This window comes from Solanum verrucosum, unplaced genomic scaffold (assembly GCF_900185275.1).
Source record: "Solanum verrucosum unplaced genomic scaffold, falcon-dt-bn FXZP01000103.1, whole genome shotgun sequence".
Classification (NCBI taxonomy): domain Eukaryota; kingdom Viridiplantae; phylum Streptophyta; class Magnoliopsida; order Solanales; family Solanaceae; genus Solanum; species Solanum verrucosum.
The window spans coordinates 2,651,271-2,673,439 of record NW_026020048.1 but is presented as its reverse complement, the minus strand read 5'-3'; the positions used below and the strand labels follow the sequence as shown (position 1 = coordinate 2,673,439).

The window sequence follows — 22,169 nt, the reverse complement described above, 5'->3', positions numbered from 1 at the left end:
ATTGACTCCACAGACAGAAAAGTCAGTAGTCAACTAATGCTATTTTAATTTATAATTTTCAATATGATCTTAAAACTTGTTAAGTATTACTCTACTATTTTATATAACAAACGAAGCATTTTATTAACGGTCGATTCCTCCGTGACATTTTAAAAATAAAGTATCCAAAACTAGCCAAATCATATCAGCACTAAAGCGAATTCAAAATGATTGAAACACGGTAGAAAATTATAATTTTAATTATTTAATATTCACAATAGAGTAACCCATAAAAAAAGTAGAATACAAATCTCTTAAAATAACATTGAAAAACCGGACCTCATAAAATAACTTGACAACTTCAATTCCCGTCCTTTTCAATGCTTTTAATTTCCGCGTTTCATAAAATGAAAAGTCAAGAGTAGTTGTAAAAATGAAAAATGGATTCGATCTTCCTAACAAAATGAGCACAACTATTCTATTAAGCTTTGCGTGAATTCTAATATTCCAAGCTATGGGTTTTTTGAAATGTCAGATCATTGTAATATTCCTATTTTACTACCTCAGCATAGCACAGCCTAATTTCAGTTTACAATGTAATGTGACAGAGTACCCTCCAAATGGTACATACCACACAAACCTTAACACACTTGTCTCGTCTCTTTCGCGCAACATAGACAGTGATGGCTTCTATAATGCTACCATAGGCCAAGATCAGAACAGGATTAGTGCCATCGCACAATGTAGAGCAGATGTTGAATTACAAGCATGCCGCGACTGTATAAATAATGCTACTCGCTTGATTTTAGAGAAATGCCCTTCCAAGAAATCAGCCTTTGAGGTTTATGACGCGTGTCTGATAAGATATTCAAATGAGTCCTTCATAGGTACCATGTCAACCGATCCGCGATCTATTTCTTATGTCCGCGGGAATTTCTCGAACCCCCAATTGTTTTTTAACCAATATCTGACACCTGTGTTGACAAGCTTACGAACTCGAGCTTCAGCAGGTGGAAAACGCAAGTTTGCTGCTAATGTTTTTAGCGCCCCTGATTTTCAGACTATACATGCACTTGTACAGTGCACATCCGATTTATCTGCTCAAAGTTGCTACGACTGTTTAACCGCTATTTATTCAAGTTTGCTTGGCTGTGAATGTTATGCAAAGACGGGAAACTACTATACAATGCCCAGCTGCATTGTTCGGTATGAACCTTACTCATTCTTCAATGAATCATTATTGGCTGAAGCTCCGCCACCCTTATTGTCACCACCGCAGCCAGCCTCATTGCCGCTGCCGCCACCGCCACCGCCAGGTATTTGAAATCTTTGTGGAATTATATTCAGGGGACCTGAGCCTCTTTTGTTGGCTGGCTCACCGGCCTCAATTTATGTCTAAAGAATGTTTGCACTATCAGTATATTTTTTTCAAGATTGTAATCCCAATTATTCTGTGACTTAAACACGACAATATACCTATTGTGCTTGTAATTAGGGGTTCGTTAGATAGTTGGTTTAGATGTGAGTTATGCAAGTATTACATTCTGCATAAGTAAATACTATGTTTGGTAGTTGATTAGGAGATAAACTATTCATGTATAAAATTAATATGATGTTTGGTTTCTAATTTAGAAACTCACATAACTAATACATGTATAAGTTATGAGACAATGCAAGATAGAAGGTACATGCATAAAATAATTCATATATTCACTAGGTCATTAATATACCAAACGTCATTATAAAATATTGTGCTTAACTAACATATATATACTTCAATTCAAATTGCAATTCTAGTTTTAACTTTCCACAAAATTGCAAGAAGTGTGGAAAATATGAGTAATTGTTAACCTAATAGTACTAACTTGAAGCATTTTTGTAGGGAAGGCTGATAAAACTCCAAGAACTATCATCATTATTGTCGGGCTCGCTGTCACAGTTGTTATATTTATTGTTTGTATTCCTGTCATCTTGATGAAGAGGCGAAAGAAGAAGTTGGTGAACAAAAGAGAGGGTAAGGATGGCTTATTAATGATCAAGGAAAGTTGAATTTTAATTAAAACCATGTTTCACTAATTTGTTCTGTTCAATTGCTACTATGTTGGTGAAAGGTATACGAGACGATGATACTAGCAGTGCAGAATCCCTGCAATATGAATTTTCTACAATTAGAGCAGCAACAGATAACTTCTCAAATGATAATAAATTGGGTCAGGGCGGATTTGGTCCGGTGTACAAGGTAAAAATTCTTTACAATGTCACTATTTATAATTAATTCATTCTTTCAATTTGTGTTGATCTGCTTCAGGGTAAGCTTTCAAATGGACAAGAAGTAGCAGTAAAGAGATTGGCTGCAAATTCAGGCCAAGGTGATCTAGAATTCAAAAACGAGATCTTATTGGTGGCCAGGCTTGAACACAGGAATTTGATTAGGTTACTCGGATTTTGCTTTGACGGAACAGAGAGACTTCTTATCTATGAATTTGTTCCCAATGCGAGCCTTGACCACTTTTTATTTGGTATGTATTGCTTAGCTTTTTACCTGATCTTCTACACTAACAATATATAGAAGGTGAACTTTTTATAAAATATGGAGTTTATTATTCATTTGATTGTCCAATGGGAATGCAGATCCGGTTAAACGTAAGCATCTGGATTGGGAAAGACGATCCAAAATCATAGGAGGCCTTGCTAGGGGAATTCTTTATCTTCATGAGGATTCTAGACTTCGCATCATTCACCGTGATCTCAAAGCTAGTAATGTTCTACTTGATGCAGAAATGAATCCTAAAATCTCAGACTTTGGCATGGCAAGGTTATTTGCAATGGATGAATCTCAAGGAATCACAAGCAAAATTGCTGGGACCTAGTAAGTTTTATATCTCTCATTAGATAGACTGTTCATAAATACCCAATTTGCAGCACAACATTCTACCTCAGTACTTCCTAAGTTTATTAGAAAATGTCTTAATTTAATTAATGGAATGTGTAGTTCTGGCTTTTAACGTCAAGTAGTTCCCTGTTGACAGCTTATTCAGTCATGCTGATCCCCCTATTTGCAGTATCAAACCCCAGAAATGAGTTTTTTAGCCTTTTTAACAAGTCTGTTGAAGAAAAAAAACAAAATTAAACAATTGAATCATATCTAACCTACCAAATGTTATGTAATTCTTGTTTTGGCTTTGCAGTGGATATATGGCGCCAGAGTATGCAATGCAGGGAAAAATGTCAGTCAAATCAGATGTTTTTAGCTTTGGAGTATTAGTCCTGGAAATTTTAGGTGGCCAAAGAAACACTTGTTTCATAAATGGAGAATATGTGGGAAACCTTCTAAGCTACGTAAGTAGTAACCAAGCCGATTAATCAGCTTTACCTTTCAATTTCAAATTAGTCGGGGTCAGGTGCATGTAAATTATTTTACACTATTAGTGTTAAAATTCTTAAACTAAACTGTCACAGGCATGGAGGAATTGGCGTGAAGGAACAACATCAAATTTAATAGACCCCATGTTGAGGGGAAGCTCGGGACTGGTTTCTGACATAACGAGATGCATCCACATAGCCTTATTGTGCGTTCAAGAAAATGTTGCTGATAGACCAACTATGGCTGCAGTAGTTCTCATGCTCAGTAGTCTCTCTCTGGCTCTTTCAGTGCCTTCAAAGCCCGGATATTATATGCAAATTGATGTTAGCCCAAATATTTCACCTATTCAAGGATACAAATCAAGATTATTATCAGAATCTAATCGACCAGCCAAAAGTACATCTATTTGCTTATCACAAAATGAGATGTCAATAAGTGAGTTAGATCCTAGATGATAGAGTTAGATATAATTGCCCTTTGTACTTATTATGTTATTTCTTTGAACGAGTGATCATTACTGATGATTAAGGATTTAATTTGGGGATATTCACGGAGAATTAGCAACTCCTAATAACAAAAGAACATGGTACTATTTCACTTTCAAAACATCGCAACAAAAGTTGTTCTTTTCTCTCAATTCCAAACACATAGTGGTGTTCCACTTCATTTTCCAAATTTGCAAAAGACACAAAAACAGAATTTTCCATGTATTCACTTGTATATGATGATTGGACAGTTTGTTAAACATAAAACACAAAAGTTTCAATCTCGTCCAGGGATTGTTTTAGTCACCAATCAACTAACCACAACAACCGAACCAGTATGTTATACGAAAAAAAAAACAGAGGAATCCCCGAAACGTTGATTCCTTATTGGACACAGCTTATATTAACATTAAGAAAGTGAACAGCTGCTTGGCAGGTTCCATTGTTAATTGATTTGTCAATTCAATTTGACTCACTTTTGAGAAGTTAAGATGTTTTCTCTGAGATATATACAAATAAGTTGGATTTCCATTTCTGTAATCATATAATTCAAAGAAGAACAAGAAACTGTCATAATTTCCCGCCCTTGTTGGCTTGTTTGCATCCACTTCCTGTCCATAAATTAGAGTTGTTAAATTCCAAGTAAATTTGTCAATTCCAAAAATATAAAAAATAAAAAATACTCCATATAATAGACCAAGTCAAAAGTTTTTTTTTTTTTTCAATGCGTGTGACGACCAAGCAGACGTGCAGTCAAAAGTTGATGTCATCTTATGTGACATGAATTTTATTTGGAGTACTAGAAACGACAAACAAGAGTAGTGTGCTACATGGAAATTCATACTAAAGGGAAGTCGTCAAACCTAAAGAAATTCAAAGCAGCAATACCAAAATAACTTTTTAAAAGTTTCTAAGCCTAGAAAACACAATCTCCTTATTTACTCCCATCCATTTCAATGCTTGAATTTTCTGCCTTCCATATTACTTCATAGACTGAGTCAATCTTCCAACAACAAAAAGGTTGAAAAACTGAAAATTTGGAGCCATGCCTTCTATTTATACAGTCTCAAACACGTTAATTGAGCAGACAGCTATGGGTTCCTTGAAATGGCTGATCATTCTTGAAGAAACCTTACCCCTAAAACAAGAACCAGGTTCTTGTATATTTGCGTATGACAGAATACTTTAACAGCTACACAATACTTTTTGTTAAAAACTTCCTCACTCAAGGAAGGAAAACCTTGTTTTATTATTTAACAACTATGTCACGATTACAACTCAATAATCAATGACCTCAAAAACTCTTGACTAACTATAGTCAACTAACTCTACTCTCCAAGAGGCCAAACCCACCTCTTGTTACAAACCTCTCAATAACTCAACTCTACAAGAAGCCAAACTCACTTCTTGTACAAACAATCTATGACAATGATTCTAACTATGAATCAAAAACACTTTTTTCACACAAGAAATTCTAACTCTAGAACTTCTTGAATTTTATTCCTAAGAACTCTCAATATAGTAGGCTTTTGCGTATTTTCTTACTCTTTCTTCCTCTCGTTTCTTGATGCTGCAAAAGACAATCTGTCTTGTCTGCTTTTGACATCCTTTTATAGAGTTGAAAGATTGATGTCCAATGTATACAAGGAAACGACATAGAGTTGTGTACGAAAAGGAAAGGATTTATTTTTGACCTTTTATTACAAATCCTGTTAGCACACAACTTCCTCTTTTATTTGTTTCCTTCTTTAGCTCTGCTTTCTTGCTTCAATTGTTTCCTTCTTTTGCTCTGCTTTCTTGCTTTAATTCCTTTTTTACTCTTCTTTTTGAAACCCTTTTAAAATTGGTTTGCATATCAAGATGTGTCTATCATCAAAACTTCATAAATCATCATTTTCCCCCTTTTTGATGATGACAAAGTGTCTACTCCTATTTTCCTGTACAAATCCATTATAATATAACGCACACGACTGTTATATATACAATACTGATATATAATACTATCTTCCCCCTTTTGGCATATCAAAAAGAAGTAAACAGAATGAACAAAGCTAACCAAAACTCACAGCTCTGAAAGAGCAACATCGCGCAGATCACAACCAGATGGCTCTAGGCAAATGAAAGCAGCAATCTATAAACATAGGAAACAAGAAGATCAGCATGCAAAACCACAGGAAACATAGAATCCAAGATACATCAACATTTTAAGCTCATGCAGAGCCCCACAAAAATATTCAGTCTAAGCAAAAACACAAAACAAGCATAACAAAGGTCGTTAGGTCAAAGACACATAAGAAGCTGGAGCAGACAACAAGAGTCAAGAGGACGATTGGCTGAGGTTCGGAGGACAGGATGAAGAAGAAACAAGCAACTGGAGGACCCGGTCCATACGAGCGTTGTTGTCAAGCTGCAGCTGAACCAACTGATCTTTCAATCGCCCAACCTCTTCTTTAGATGCAGTTAGTTCTGCACACAAGGACATATTCTCATTCTGTAAAGTCTCACACTGGTCCCTTGCAGCCTGCAGATCCTGAAGTAAACGAGTGACAGGGCCAGACGCCCTTGGATAGGTAATAGGGACTTGTGCAGGGTCAACAATCAATCCACACTCAGCAAGAGTAGATGGAGTGATCATATCAGCACGCGTTAAGGCTCGCCCCTCACCCAATGGGACAGCAAACGCAGTGAACACTCTCGTGAGAAGATTTCCAAATGCCAACTGGTGAGAACCAGGTTGTGGATCAGCGACTCTGGCCATATGTTTGATCATAAGACTCGGCCAATCGATGGGCTCCTTTCTTTCTAAGGCATTGGTAATTCCCATGTCACGAAAAGACGCTATGTGTCGCCTATGACCCCTAGGTAACACCCACTTATGAACCAGTTCGAACAACAATTTATGCACAGGTGCCATCTCACCTTTCAATACCTTCCTAGCCGTGGAGGTAACTCTTCCTTGAGAGAACGTGGTTGTGAGAATACACTGCTCATCTGTAGCCCAAACATACTCAACAAGGCCAACAGAGGGTATACATAGAATCTCCCCAAGGCGACGATGATCAAAAACCAACTCCACCCCGTTCACCGTGGATGTCACCACATTTTCTTCCAAAACCTTTAGATTTGTATAGAATTCCACAACTTCCTTTTCTGATAATGGGAATGATGGAGATGAAGTAAAGGGTTCGCCTGAGGCGTATGTCGGCAATGGTGACTGTGGGCAAGCGGGGACGGGATCAGTGGGGGTTGAGTCATGGGGCAGTGAAGTGATGGAGGTGTCTGTGGAGTGATTTTCTTCCCCCTGAGACTGTGCATTGGGGGATGGTAGCATCGACCGGGATCCCGTCGACTTAGAGGAACTTGCATCGTCGGAGTAGGCAACAAGGCGTTTAGCCATAAAGAAAAATTGGAATTCTTGGAGACTGCTTGATTTTATTTTTTTGATTTTTGAGGGGTGAAGTGTTGGAATAATCTTTCAAAAGGAAATATTGGGAAGGAGAAAGTAATTATAAGGGTCTGACATTGATGAGTGACGATTGGGTTTTCTTTAGAGGTGACTTATGGGAAAACAAAAAAATAAGTACAATTTTTGTAGAAACTTTCCCGCGTAGAATATGAAAAGGAAGGGTGGACCAGGTGTCTTATGCATTTTGAAAGTTGACAATGTTAGCTATAAATGTGTATTGCATAGATAATTATTATGTGGGATGAGATGCATACCTGAAATTCGGAGAACCCGGTTCTAGTCATGTCAGCATTCTTGCTCATAGTCATGGGAGATTATGGGTAATGTCATTTAAAACAGGTCCATAGGTTGTGTCCTTATGATGTATACCTAAAAAGGGTACCATGATGAGTAAAGGAGAGCAGGTTCAAAGTTTACAACCTTTATAAAAAAAAAAGGAGAAAGACAAATTTATCAGTCTTGAAATACAAGTCCTAGAGCAAGACGATTTTTCTGGAATGATTCTCTTCCTAGTGCTTTGGTGAAGATATCAACGATCTGGTCCTCAGTCTTGCAGAATGTCATCATAATGAACCCTTTTTCAATATTATCTCGAAGAACGTGACGCCGAATGTCTATATGTTTGGTGCGTTTGTGTTGGATCGGGTTCTTAGCCATGTTCATAGCACTGGTATTGTCACATCTAATGGGAATGCACCCAATCTTGATACCAAAGTCTTCAAGCTGCTGTTTTTTCCAGAGGAGTTGAGCACAACAAGAAGCAGCGGCTACGTATTCTGCTTCAGCGGTAGAAAGAGCTACAGAGTTCTTCTTTCTAGTTGCCCAGGATATCAGACATGGTCCTAAGAAGTGTGCCATTCCAGAAGTACTTTTCCTGTCTACCAAATAACCTGCATAGTCTGCGTCTGCGAAACCGATTAAATCAAATGAGTCTCCAGCTGGATACCATAGAACCAGGTTCACTGTGCCTTTAAGATATCGCAGGATTTTTTTTACAGCCTTTAGATGAGATTCCTTAGGACAAGACTGAAATCGTGCACATAAACCAACGCTGAATACAATATCAGGTCTGCTAGCAGTTAAGTATAGGAGTGATCCGATCATCCCTCTGTACTTTGTATCATTTACTGGAGAACCAGGTTCATCTTTGTCAAGTTTTGTTGTTGTGCCAATGAGAGTGTCATTTGTTTTGGCTTCATTCATATCATATTTCTTTAGCAATTTTTTGATGTATTTCTGTTGATGAATGGATGCACCTGTTGGGGTTTGTTTAATTTGGAGTCCTAGGAAGAAGTTTAGTTCACCCATCATACTCATCTCAAATTCGTTGTTCATTAGTTGAGCAAATTCAACTCCTAGTACTTCATCAGTTCCTCCAAAAATGATATCGTCGACATAAACCTGAACTATAAATAGATCTTTACCTTGCTTTCGAAGAAACAGCGTATTGTCTATTTTCCCTCTAGAGTAGCCGTGTGTGAGAAGGAATGTAGACAATCGATCGTACCATGCTCTTGGTGCTTGCTTCAACCCATGCAGTGCTTTGTCCAGCTTGTATACATATTCAGGGTGTTCAAGATCTTCAAAGCCAAGAGGTTGTTTCACATATACGTCTTCTTGCAGATAACCGTTTAAAAAGGCACTTTTAACATCCATCTGATAAAGCTTAAATTCCATGTGAGCAACATATGCTATCAATATTCTAATTGCCTTCATTCTTGCTACGGGAGCAAAAGTTTCATTATAGTCTATTCCTTCTTCTTGATTATATCCCTGCACGACTAGTCTGGCTTTGTTGCGTGTGACCTGCCCTTGTTCGTCAAGTTTATTTCTGAAAACCCACCTTGTTCCTATCACTGTTCTGTTTTGAGGTCGTGGAACCAGGTTCCATACTCTACTTCGTTCAAACTGATTCAGTTCTTCCTGCATAGCAGTAATCCAGTCAGGATCCAACAATGCCTCTTTTATATTCTTTGGTTCAATTAAGGATACATAAGCTGAGAATGCACACATGTTTCGTAATTTGGATCTTGTTTGGATTCCTGAATCTAGATGAGTGAGAATATTTTGGATGGGGTGTGAGCTTTGGTGTTTCCAGCTATGAGGTTGATTTTCATGGGTGTTTTCAGAGGAAGAGGGACCTGATTCAATAGTATTTTCATCTTCTGTTGCAGGTGTTTTTTGAGGGAATGTGGGATCTGGCTCATTGATTTTTAATTCTGATGGGTTTGTCATTCCTATTTCGTTTTGATCATCCTCTGAATTCTCTTCTGTTGAGTTATTTCCTTCATCAAAGATAACATGGACTCTTTCCTCCATACGATTTGTTCTTTTGTTAAGTACTTTGTAGGCTTTACTTTGTGATGAATATCCGAGAAAAATTCCTTCATCGCTTTTGGCATCGAATTTTCCTAAGATATCTTTGTCATTGTTATGTATATAGCAGGTGCACCCAAAGGCTCTAAGATGTGTCAAGTTTGGCTTTCTTTCCTTCAGCAATTCATATGGAGTCTTGTTTAACACCGATCTGATCATACACCTATTTATAAGATAGCATGCCGTGTTTACTGCCTCAGCCCAGTAAGTCTTTGGAAGATTGCTTGAGATCAGCATGGTTCTTGCGATATCTTCGAGTGTTCTATTTTTGCGTTCAACTACACCGTTTTGTTGTGGTGTTCTAGGTGCTGAAAAGTTATGCTCAACGCCGTTTGTGGCACAGAATTCCAAGAATTTTGAGTTTTCAAACTCTAGTCCATGATCAGATCGGATGCTAGTGATTTCCTTGTTGAATTTCTTCTGGACCAGTTTTGCGAAGATTTCGAACATGGTATATGTCTCATCTTTTGTTGCAAGAAATAATGTCCATGTGAATCTTGAGTAGTCATCTACAATTACGAATACATACCTTTGCCTCCTCTACTTTGTACACGCATCGGCCCGCATAAATCCATGTGAAGTAGTTCTAGTGGCCTAGTAGTGCTGACCATTAATTTAGGTTTGAATGAGGATCTTACTTGTTTCCCTCGAATACATGTTCCACAGACCTTATCATCATTTAAGCTTTTGGTTGGAAGCCCTCGAACTAGATCCTTGGATATGAGTTTGTTTATTGTCGAAAGACTGATGTGTCCCATCCTTTTGTGCCAGAGAATAGACCAGTCAGTGACTGCGCTGAGACACTTGAGTGTATTTTCCTTAGGATTCATGATATTTGTCTTATACACATTCTTATGCCTTTTTCCTAGAAGAATCAGTTTCCCGGAGGCTGAGTTTGTCACCTTACATTCTTTAGCTGTGAAGAGCACACTGTTTCCTTTGTCACACATTTGAGATACGCTAAGCAAATTATGTTGTAGTCCCTTCACATAGTACACATTGTCAATTGTATGAGTATGCATTGATCCAACCTGTCCGATTCCTTGTATTTCTCCATTTTTTCCATTTCCAAAGGCCACGTTTCTGCCTTTGAAGTTTCTCAGTGAGTGAAAGTTACTTTTGTCCCCAGTCATGTGCCTCGAGCACGCGTTGTCCAGGTACCATTGCTTCAGCTCTTTCCTCACTGATCCCTGCAATTAACATTTATGAATTAGTTTTGGGTACCCAGATCCACTTGGGTCCCTGTTTATTACAAAAAAGATGAATGAGATTCTTCCTAGCCCATCTAGGGAGGGGTTTCTTATGATTTACAGATGTTCCTCCCTTCTTCTTCTGATTCTGATATGGCGACTAGAGCAAGAAAGTCATATTCATCGGATTGCTCGATCGCAAGAAGTGACTTATTTTCCAGTTCTTCATCCTCAGATTCTTCTTCAGACAGATTTCCCATTGCTGCGAAAGCTTTCTTCATGGACAGATCTGCCTCTTGATTCGTCATTCGTCTGTTTGAGGGAATATATTTGTCATTCTTGACTTCTCTTGATTTTTCCGAGGTGCTTCTTTTCTGCTCCAAAGCCCAAAGTGGGCAAAACTTGATGAAGTGATCTGGACTTCCACACTTATGACACACTTGTTCTTTGGTATTCTCATTTGTTTTCTGAGGATTTCTTCTCTGAAATACTTGCCCTCTCTTTAACATTCTAGAAAATCTTTTGGTCATTAGTGCAATATTTTCATCTTCAAAGTCTTCTGGTACAGTAGCCTTTAGGACCAGGTTCCTTTCTTTTCTCTTGCCTCCGATTTCTTTTTCTTGATTTTTCTTGAGTTCATATGTGATGAGATTTCCAATTAATTCGTCCATAGCTAGCGCATCCAAATCACGAGCTTCAGTGATTGCTTCAACTTTGCTTTCCCATGATTCATGGAGAACACTTAAGAGTTTTCTTACTGCCTTTCCATTCGGAACTATTTCTCCCAAAGAGTACATTTCGTTAATGATTGAGGTGAACCTGGTGTGCATTTCTTGTATAGTTTCACCTTCTGCCATTCGAAACAATTCATATTGCCTGTTTAGATTATCTACTTTAGACTTCTTTACTTGAGTTGTTCCCTCGTGAGCAGTTTGTAAAGTTTCCCATATAGCTTTAGCATCCTGACATGATGAGATTCGATTGTATTCATCTGGACCTATACCGCATATCAAGATTTTCATGGCTTTGGCATTGTTCTGGATAGCTAGTTTGTCAGCAACGTCCCATTCCTTCCTTTCTTTTGGTATCTTGGTAACTCCATCAGTTCCAGTTTTCATAGGTATGGTTGGTCCGTCCAGAATAGCTCCCCATAGATCAGGGTTTTCTCCGATGAGGTGATCCATCATGCGATTTTTCCACCATCCGTAGTACTTTCCATTGAACAGTGGTGGTCGAGTTTGTGAAGCTCCTTCTTGTGGGGTTGGTGGTGCTGCCATTGATTCTTTTCAAGATATTAATCTTTTAACGAGAAAGACCTGCTCTGATACCAATTGAAGAAACCTTACCCCTAAAACAAGAACCAGGTTCTTGTATATTTGCGTATGACAGAATACTTTAATAGCTACACAATACTTTTTGTTAAAAACTTCCTCACTCAAGGAAGGAAAACCTTGTTTTATTATTTAACAACTATGTCACGATTACAACTCAATAATCAATAACCTCAAAAACTCTTGACTAACTATAGTCAACTAACTCTACTCTCCAAGAGGCCAAACCCACCTCTTGTTACAAACCTCTCAATAACTCAACTCTACAAGAAGCCAAACTCACTTCTTGTACAAACAATCTATGACAATGATTCTAACTATGAATCAAAAACACTTTTTTCACACAAGAAATTCTAACTCTAAAACTTCTTGAATTCTATTCCTAAGAACTCTCAATATAGTAGGCTTTTGCGTATTTTCTTACTCTTTCTTCCTCTCGTTTCTTGATGCTGCAAAAGACAATCTGTCTTGTCTGCTTTTGACATCCTTTTATAGAGTTGAAAGATTGGTGTCCAATGTATACAAGGAAACAACATAAAGTTGTGTACGAAAAGGAAAGGATTTATTTTTGACCTTTTATTACAAATCCTATTAGCACACAACTTCCTCTTTTATTTGTTTCCTTCTTTAGCTCTGCTTTCTTGCTTCAATTGTTTCCTTCTTTTGCTCTGCTTTCTTGCTTTAATTCCTTTTTGACTCTTCTTTTTGAAACCCTTTTAAAATTGGTTTGCATATCAAGATGTGTCTATCATCAAAACTTCATAAATCATCAATTCTAATATTCCAATTTTACTACCTTTTCTACCTCACCATAGCACAGCCTGATTTCACTTTTCAATCGCCCTGTGAAGGTAATGTGACAGAGTACCCTCCAAATGGTACATACCACACAAACCTTAACACAATTCTCTCCTCTCTTTCGCGTAACATAGACAGTGATGGCTTCTATAATGCTACCATAGGCCAAGATCAGGACAGGGTTAGTGCCATCGCGCAATGTAGAGCAGATGTTGAATTACAAACATGCCGCGACTGTATAAATAATGCTACTCGCTTGATTTTAGAGAAATGTCCTTCCAAGAAATCAGCCTTTGGCATTTATAATCTGTGTCTGATAAGATATTCTAATGAGTCTTTCATAGGCACCATGTCAACCGACCCGCGATTTATTTATTATGTCCTCGGGAATTTCTCGGACCCCCAATTGTTTTTTAACCAATATCTGACACCCGTGTTGACAAGCTTACGAACTCGAGCTTCAGCGGGTGGAAAACGCAAGTTTGCTGCTAATGTTTTTAGTGCCCCTGATTTTCAGACTATACATGCACTTGTACAGTGCACAGCCGATTTATCAGCTCAAGGTTGCTACAATTGTTTAAGCGCTGTCTATTCAAGTTTGACTGACTGTGAATGTTATGCAAAGAGGGGAAACTACCATTTGATGCCCAGCTGCATTGTTCGGTATGAACCTTACTCATTCTTCAATGAATCATTACTGACTGAAGCTCCGCCACCCTTATTGTCACCACCGCAGCCAGCCTTATTGCCACCACCACCACCACCAGGTATTTGAAATCTTTGTGGACACTTTGTTTGGATAGTTGTTATGTATTATTTCATAATGTATCCTATTGTAATGTATTGTGTTGTATTGTATCGTAATGTATTGTTTTAATGAATACAATGTTTAGATAGATCGCATTGTTTCCAATCGTTACATAATGCCACACATTCATAATTTGAATGATAACCTACAAAAAAAGTAGGAAACAAGATAGAGCTACTATGAAAAAGTAGGATAAAAGATGAAATATAATTATTTAATCATCATCATATATCATATATTACTATAAGTGGGAACAAAAAAAGTTAAAAGTTGAATTACAATTTTACCCCTATTATAAATTAAAATATTATAAAATATTTAATTATTTAATTTAAATATTAAATTGTATCATTTCTATTAATATGTTAATGACTTTTGCACTTTCTTAATATGTTAATGACTTTTGCACTTCCTTAGATTAATTCCTAATTAAAATATCTAATACATATTTATCATCTATAATCTATATGTATATAATAATAAATTAATAATAATAACAATAATAATAATCCAAAAATCTCTTCATAAAATGTATAATTAATTAAATATTAAATTATTAAATAATAAACTGACCGTAGTATACTAATTAATACTAATGATATTATCATCATATGAAAAGACAATGTTGTCATTGTAATTACTACCGGTTTAAAACTAAAAGAAGAGGAAGGATTGATATTAATTTATTCATTAATTCATTCATATGATAATATCATTCATTTTTGGTCTTTTCAAATTTCCTGGATTAATGGTGGAAAAATATTCTCTTTATTGAATTTATATAAAAAGGCCTAAGTTCTTGACATTACTATTAATGTTATATTCATAGATGATTCTCACTTGACTTTAGCCTTTTTCATATTTTTTGTAAGTTATGCACTATATTTTTTTTCCATGAAGCAATCATTGCTCTTTTGATTTGGTTTACTTGGTCAGCCAGCAACATTTGCAGCATATATATAGGTAAGGATATACTTCATTTATCTAGAGATTGTATGAAAAATATTTATGTCACTACTTTAATTTATTGATTTGGATGAACATATTTCAAAACTTTTTATTGTTGTTTTTTTTTTCTTACTCGACGAAAATGTTAAAATTCAGTGGCTATGACCCTTTGAATTACTATAAGTTGCATCTACTAGCTTTAAGTTATAATTTATTATACAGTCTACCTACTAGCTATATTTAGATGCTCAAATTTACAGGTTTGGACAATCATTTTCCATAAATGCAATAATCAAGTCATTCAAATAGGTTCATTGTCAATCAATTTCAACTTACACTTTAAATGGCTATACTAAATTCTACAAGTATTTATAACACCTTAAATCTCTTCAATCACCCCACATTTGTTGTATTATTTCAACCATATCAAATTATATATATGCTCTTAAATTTGGCAATTTAAGGTTGAGTGATCAAGGCACAGGAAGTGTACTTTGAACTATAGAACAGAAGACGTTGGCAAAAGATGGCACGGAGATGGTTTATTTCCTATATTATATTACACTGCGTAAGGCACAATTTTCACTAATTTCTATTTTCTTTTGCAGGAATTAACTCAACAAATCAGTAACGTTCTATAGGTTTTAAAAAAAAACATGGATCCAAAAATAGTAGATGTACTGCATGGGGATGAAGAAGTCGAGATGGTGATGTCTAGGTGCACTTGAATTTGAGAAGGCTTGATTTGAAATATGAATTTATTTTTTATATGGTGTTTTATGCTCACACAAAATATATTGATGTTGACTTATTGTCATATTATATTTTATAATACAATATACAAATTATTCAACTAATATTTTCTACCAAATTTCCAGTTTAAATGACTCATATAAGTAAATCAAATAAAGGGTACTTATACATGCACTTATGATATATATATATTAAATTAATTCTCTTAAGTTGATACAACTTCAACAAACACTACTTTCATCTGACAATAACTACTTGATGGGGCTGAAGTATTTGTAACCATTAGCGGTGTTGCTCATATCCTGACTATTTGTTGTTGAAATATCATTTAGATCGAATATTTGATAGAGTAAAAGTACTATACAAGAAAACGTTATACAATTTGTTGACTGTATACAACTGCTAACTATAGTAGTAGTTATCAAAGTAATAGAATACAATGCTGAAGGAACTTTCTTTTTTTCTTAAAATTAAGGGGATTATTTCAACTTCATTTGATATTAACTTTTGGTGTGATGTACTTTGTGATGATAGTGAATATCGATTGAATTATTCATCAATTGAGCATGTATCCTTCACTTTCAGTTTTGGTGTTATTTCTAATGTTTTAAGAAGTTTAAACTATTAGCATCGAATACACATGCAATGCATGTGCTCAAAACTAATATATATTATTATAAGTGGGAAGTTCCAATATGTAAAGTTGAATTACCATATTACCCTCACACTAAATTAAAATATCTAATTATTTAAATACTAAGTAATAATTATATTATATCATACTAAATACTAAAAATAAGAACGTGTAAAGTCAAACTTTGAAAGAAAAAAATATTTCATAGAAAATTGTTAGAAATTATTTCATAGAAAGTTGTTAGGAATTACTTTTTTTTATATATATATAAAAACGCTTTTATCTAATTCTTTTAAGAAAGGTTATGTTTAAATTGATTAAATTTGTTAATTTGATAAAGCATTTTTATAAAAAAGAAATAGATAATTAAAGCATTTATCCTTTATTCTTTATTCTTTTTCTATAATTAGTGTGGTTAAATGAATTAAATTTGTTATCCTTTATCTATAATTAGTGTAATTAAATGTATTGAATTATCAGTAAAAACAATCAACCTTTCCTCTCCCCCATGTCTAAGTCACTAACTTCTGAAAATTAACTTAAACAACTCTTCACCTTTTCATCTTATCCTATAAATCTTTAGCTATATATATATCATGGAAAAGTAATTTTTCTTTACCAATTGCCTCCTGTTGATGTGAATCATTAGGCAATTTTCAGGTACTTTTTTTTTTGTTTTGAAATAATCATATTTGTTTTGATCCTAATTAGAATGTTATTTTGTATCTTAGTTTTATCTTTACCATTTTAGATGGCTTTTTTTTCAACTGTTTATAAATATCTGGATTTTTGTGAAACAATTATTATACTCTTATTTTATTATATTTTCCTCATTTTTGTGTTTACTTCTCTTTTTCTATGTCATTTTAATTTTAATTTTTAATTGATAAGCTAAATTTCTTTTCAGGTTATTGTCACATTAACCGTATGGATATATATATATATATATATACACACTAAAAGTGGGAACAAAAAAAAGTTAAAAGTTGAATTATCAAATTATCCTTTATAGGTTGAATAGTCATTTATGTATTTAATTAAACACTAATCCTTTAATTATTGGTATTAAAAAGTAAATTTACCTATCTATTAATAATATATTTCATTAAAATGAAACAAGAAAACAGATACATTCTCATTCATTAGTTCATTCAATTCAATGTGGTGGAATTGCTTTCATATTCCACAATTATTCAACCTTCAGAATTTCTTTTTAGTATTTTAGATTTGTAAAATATTTGGTAATAAATATAAACTGTATACTAATAGTATTCAGGAAGTCCAAGTGACGGGCATATCTATGTGGTCAAGATAATCATTTAACTTTTTCTTGCTTTTTTGGATTTTCAATTATTTTAAATTTATATGCTATGTACCATTCATTATATATATATAATAAGTCTAAAGTTGAATCATCATTTAATTACCCCTATATTAATTCAAAATATTATAAAATATTTAACTAATTAAATATTAAATAATAATCATATTACTATATTAGTATTATGATGATAAATACTACAAGTGAAAATGTGTAAAATAAAAAAAATAAAAAGATTAAAATATCCATAAAAGTATGTGCATTTATTTAGTACGTGAAAACTTGTATCTGATACTCTAACTAAACCTTTTCCCCTTCTCTAAAATAATTTAAATAATTTAATTAATGTAGTAGTATTTGACTTTATGAAAATTTATGTGCATTTTGTATTTTATGCAGTTCATAAAAGTAATTAATACTTTCATGTATAGGAAAAATCAAAGAATTATATTTGAAGTCTTATTATTATGATGTGGTTATTTTTTGTTCACTATAAATAATATGATAACACTATTTATTTAAATATCATTTACCGTAATGTTTTTCTCTCTTTTATTTACTTATTTATTATTTTTCTTCTTCTTCTTTTGCTTTAAATATTCACCTTCATAATTCATATCTAATATAATTACCTATTCAATTGGTACTCTTAATATTCATAACTCTCACGTTTTACATATTCGTAACTTTCAAATATTTAATTTAAAACTTTAGGGTGTCTTTGATATTCCTCTACTTTTATCTATATAAATCATTCTTTTTATTTCATGAGAAGAATCCCTACCAAAGGTTATCCATTTTCTCTGCAGTTAAAGTAGTGAAGCACTTGGATCATTATTAAGGCTTTTGAATTTTATTTGGTTACGGGAGAAGGTATCATCAAGAACTCTACTCCTTATGTATTTTTTTTACTATATATATTGTTATAATTAAAGTCTTAAGAAGGAAATGAATGTTGTATTTGTTCTTATCTGTTTAATTTTTTTGTATTCTTTACCGATTTATACTTCTTTAATTTAATCTTCTATGAAATTATGAATGTTATAAGCCTATCTTTATTAGTGCTGAAATTACTAATTTATGACTTTTATATTCGTTTTTAAATGTACTTTTATAATATTTTCTTTCTTTTCCTTTCCTTACTGATATGGTTTCTTTAACTAGCAACATATTTGTGTACTTACTGATATGAGAGCAGAGAGCGTAATGAGAGATTATTGATGATAAGTCATATAGATATATTCATATTATTAGAGGCTATAGTATCTTAATTAGTTTTCCATATTTATTGCTTGATGCGCAATGTACTATTTGATTATTAGGAATTTTATTTAATGAATAAAATATAAATTGGTAAAACTAATATTTGTAGTTTCAACATTTTCTATATAACAATTCAACTTTATAAAAATTGTATGGGACAAACGTGCAACGCACGTTCCCAGGAACTAGTAATAAATAAAGACAAAATGAGAAGAAAATATTAAGTAAACAATGTGATCACACTAAATCGGTCATTACATAAATTAATGTCATTACCTAAGGATGGATTTAAACAATACTATATAATAGAATTTAAGTAACAATCAAAACAAATATTTCATTTAAACTAATAATACAATACAATGGTAACAACCATCCAATCAAGGTGTTCATAGTCGTATTCACCTTCAAGGGACATGTTGTCCAAGTCGAGCCTCTTTTGTTAGGCGTGCTTGGTGGTGTCAATTGCAAAGTTAGATCCAGATTATAGAGTAATTGACACGAATAGCTGAATCGTGGGCTGTGAATTTTAATTCTATACTCGGCGGTGCTTGTGATACTAATTTGAAGCATTTTTTGTAGGAAAGGTTGACAAAACCGCACGAACTGTTTGTATTTCTGTCATGTTGATGAGGAGGCTAAAGAGGAAGTTGGTGAACAAAAGAGAGGGTAAGCCTAGTTTATTGACCTGCAATTGAATTTTAATTAAGACCATGTTTAACTAATTTGTTCTTTCCTATTACTACTAGTTATTGAAGGTATATCTGTGGATGATACTAGTATTGCAGAATCTTTGCAATATGATTTCTCAGCAATTAGTGCAGCAACAGATAACTTCTCAAATGCTAATAAGTTGGGACAAGGCGGATTTGGTACTGTGTACAAGGTGATTAATCATTAGTCATTACTAAGTTTTGAGTATTCTTCACATTGTCTGTGTATATAGATGAGGACCGTGTTGCATAACAACCTAGTTGGAGCAAGAATACTATGTTATAATTTCATTGTTTTAATTCATATTTTTCAACTTGGTCTCATATTATGTTTCAGGGCAAGCTTTCAAATGGACAAGAAGTGGCAGTGAAAAGATTGTCAATAGATTCAGACCAAGGTGATCTAGAATTCAAAAACGAGGTCTTGTTGGTTGCCAGGCTTCAACATAGAAATTTGGTTAGATTGCGAGGATTTTGCTTTGATGGAACAGAGAGACTTCTTGTCTATGAATTTGTTCCCAATGCAAGCCTTGACCAATTTTTATTTGGTATGTATTGTTTAACATTTAGTTAACTTGAGAGTGTAATTCTTCTACACTGTCCGTATATAGAAGTTAAATCTTTTATAAGTGCTCTACATTTAACATTTGTCCAATGGGAACACAGATACAGTTAAACGTAGGCAATTTGATTGGGAAAGGAGATCCAAAATCGTTGGAGGCGTTGCTCGGGGATCCTTTATCTTCATGAGGATTCTAGGCTTCGGATCATTCATCGTGATCTCAAAGCTAGTAATGTTCTACTTGATGCAGAAATGAATCCTAAAATCTCAGACTTTGGCATGGCAAGGTTATTTACCCTGGATGAAACTCAAGGCAGCACAACCAGAATTGTTGGGACCTAGTAAGTTGTATAACTCTCATTAGATAGACTGTTTAATTTCATATTGCTCGGAGAGATTCTTTAACCATTTAGCAAGCAAGAACAAAAACCTCAATACTACTCGTAAACAAACCATTCCTTAGAATTACTAGAATATGTAAGATGAATTTTGATTTGTAATGTAGTTGCTTCAGGAACTTTATCTCATTTTTTGTTTTCGCACCTCAATTTTGTTGAACTAGAATTTTAGTCGTCCCCACAATTAAGGTACCGAATACTAGAAAAGTTTTGTAATTTATGTAGTCTTTAATTTCCAGTGGATATATGGCACCAGAGTATGCAATGCACGGGCAATTCTCAGTGAAATCAGATGTTTTTAGCTTTGGAGTACTAATCCTAGAAATTTTAAGTGGACAAAAGAACACTTGTTTCAGAAATGGAGAATCCGTGGAAGACCTTCTAAGCTATGTAAGTAGCTAAGTTAATTGATGAACTACATTTCAATAGTGGGCACCATCCTTATGCATCAAATTGTTTTACATTGTCGATGTATAGAGTTTAAACTCTGAATTATAATATTGCAGGCATTGACGAACTGGCAAGAAGGAACAGCTGCAAATTTGATTGACCCCATGTTTAGTGGAAGTTCAGGACTGGTTCGTGACATAATGAGATACATCCACATTGCTTTATTGTGCGTTCAAGAAAATATTGGTGATAGACCAACTATGACTGCAGTAGTTCTCATGCTCTCAGTAGCCTCTCTCTGAGTCTACCCGTGCCTTCATACTACACGCACAACGATATTAGCCCAGAGATTTCACTTATTGAAGAGTACAATTCAAGATCGTCAGAACCTAGAGAATTAGCCAAAAGTAAATCTATTTCTTCATCACGTAATGAGGCATCCATAACTGAGTTATACCCTCGTTAACTTTATTTCCTGAATTACTTTTGTTATTTTTTCCAACTCCAGTACTTAGTCTAGAATTGATGAGATTGATTTATTAATAATTTTTGTGATCCAACTTGTTTCATATGTATTACTCCCTTATTAGACTAATATAATTGCAGTTATGTAACTAACTAGTTACACTTTAATTTAATTAATTACAGGGTTCTGGCCGCTTCCACTATCTTCTACAAAAACATAAGGAGAAAACGAAAATATAATACAAGTAAGGATCAGTTGAATTTCTTTTCTGAAATCATATTCAAAGAAGAACAAGTAGGCCCGAAATTTCTAACCGTGTTGGCTTGTTCTCATCCACTCCTTAGTCCTGTAGACATACATAAGAGTTGTTAGAACTCCATAAATTCTAAGTCAATTTGTCAATTCCAAAGAAAACTGACCAAATCAAATGCTGATGTGCCACCGTTGCAACAGATAGGGGCCATTTTAAGTTCATATAGTCAAGTCGACCGGTACTTTACTAGGCACCGTTCAAAATGAAAGTAATAATTCATGCCAAATTTAGATGTGATTTTACTACTTCTCTCAATCACGGTTATATAACAGAGAAGACACGTATGAATGTTCTATACTTTTTTCCTGGATATTCTTTATTTTTAATATAATATGATGTTATTTAGTTTTACCAGGCATGATTAATAATTATATTTTTCATATAAAAGTATATTTTATGTACTTGTGCACTAATTTTGAACAAGTAATGCATGGCTAAAGGTAACATGCGACTCTTTAGTTCTTCATAATTAGGTATTTCACTCTTGAGCCTTAATACATGCACTATTAAAAAAAATGAAAGGTATTTATCTTACTAATAGATTGAATTACTAAAAGCTGGCCATTAATTGTGTTCATTTAAAGAGCTAAAGTTCTTAAAATAATGAGTGC

At 34.2% G+C, this 22,169-nt stretch overlaps 2 protein-coding genes across 2 annotated transcripts; both read left to right on the top strand.

Annotated features, from left to right (window-relative positions):
- Positions 1 to 471: 471 nt before the first annotated feature.
- LOC125821877 (cysteine-rich receptor-like protein kinase 44) lies at positions 472 to 3,798 on the top strand. Its single transcript, XM_049501244.1, has 7 exons — positions 472 to 1,295; positions 1,862 to 1,993; positions 2,091 to 2,218; positions 2,288 to 2,498; positions 2,611 to 2,848; positions 3,168 to 3,318; positions 3,439 to 3,798. Exons 1-7 carry the CDS (start codon positions 494 to 496, stop codon positions 3,796 to 3,798), a joined length of 2,022 nt encoding a protein of 673 aa, XP_049357201.1. The 5' UTR covers positions 472 to 493.
- A 15,541-nt stretch (positions 3,799 to 19,339) lies between these two features.
- On the top strand, positions 19,340 to 20,333 carry LOC125822996 (cysteine-rich receptor-like protein kinase 10). Its single transcript, XM_049502449.1, is given in 5 exon segments — positions 19,340 to 19,385; positions 19,466 to 19,602; positions 19,767 to 19,977; positions 20,096 to 20,161; positions 20,164 to 20,333. Coding segments are annotated over 5 exon segments (630 nt in total).
- The last annotated feature ends 1,836 nt before the right edge of the window (positions 20,334 to 22,169 follow it).

Bases quoted from the DNA above. Each gene is read 5' to 3' on its own strand.
- LOC125821877 (XM_049501244.1), top strand. From the start codon at position 494: ATGGGTTTTTTGAAATGTCAGATCATTGTAATATTCCTATTTTACTAC. The intron at 2,219-2,287 runs GTAAAAATTCTT...GATCTGCTTCAG, and splicing joins GATTTGGTCCGGTGTACAAG to GGTAAGCTTTCAAATGGACA. The intron at 3,319-3,438 runs GTAAGTAGTAAC...AAACTGTCACAG, and splicing joins TGGGAAACCTTCTAAGCTAC to GCATGGAGGAATTGGCGTGA.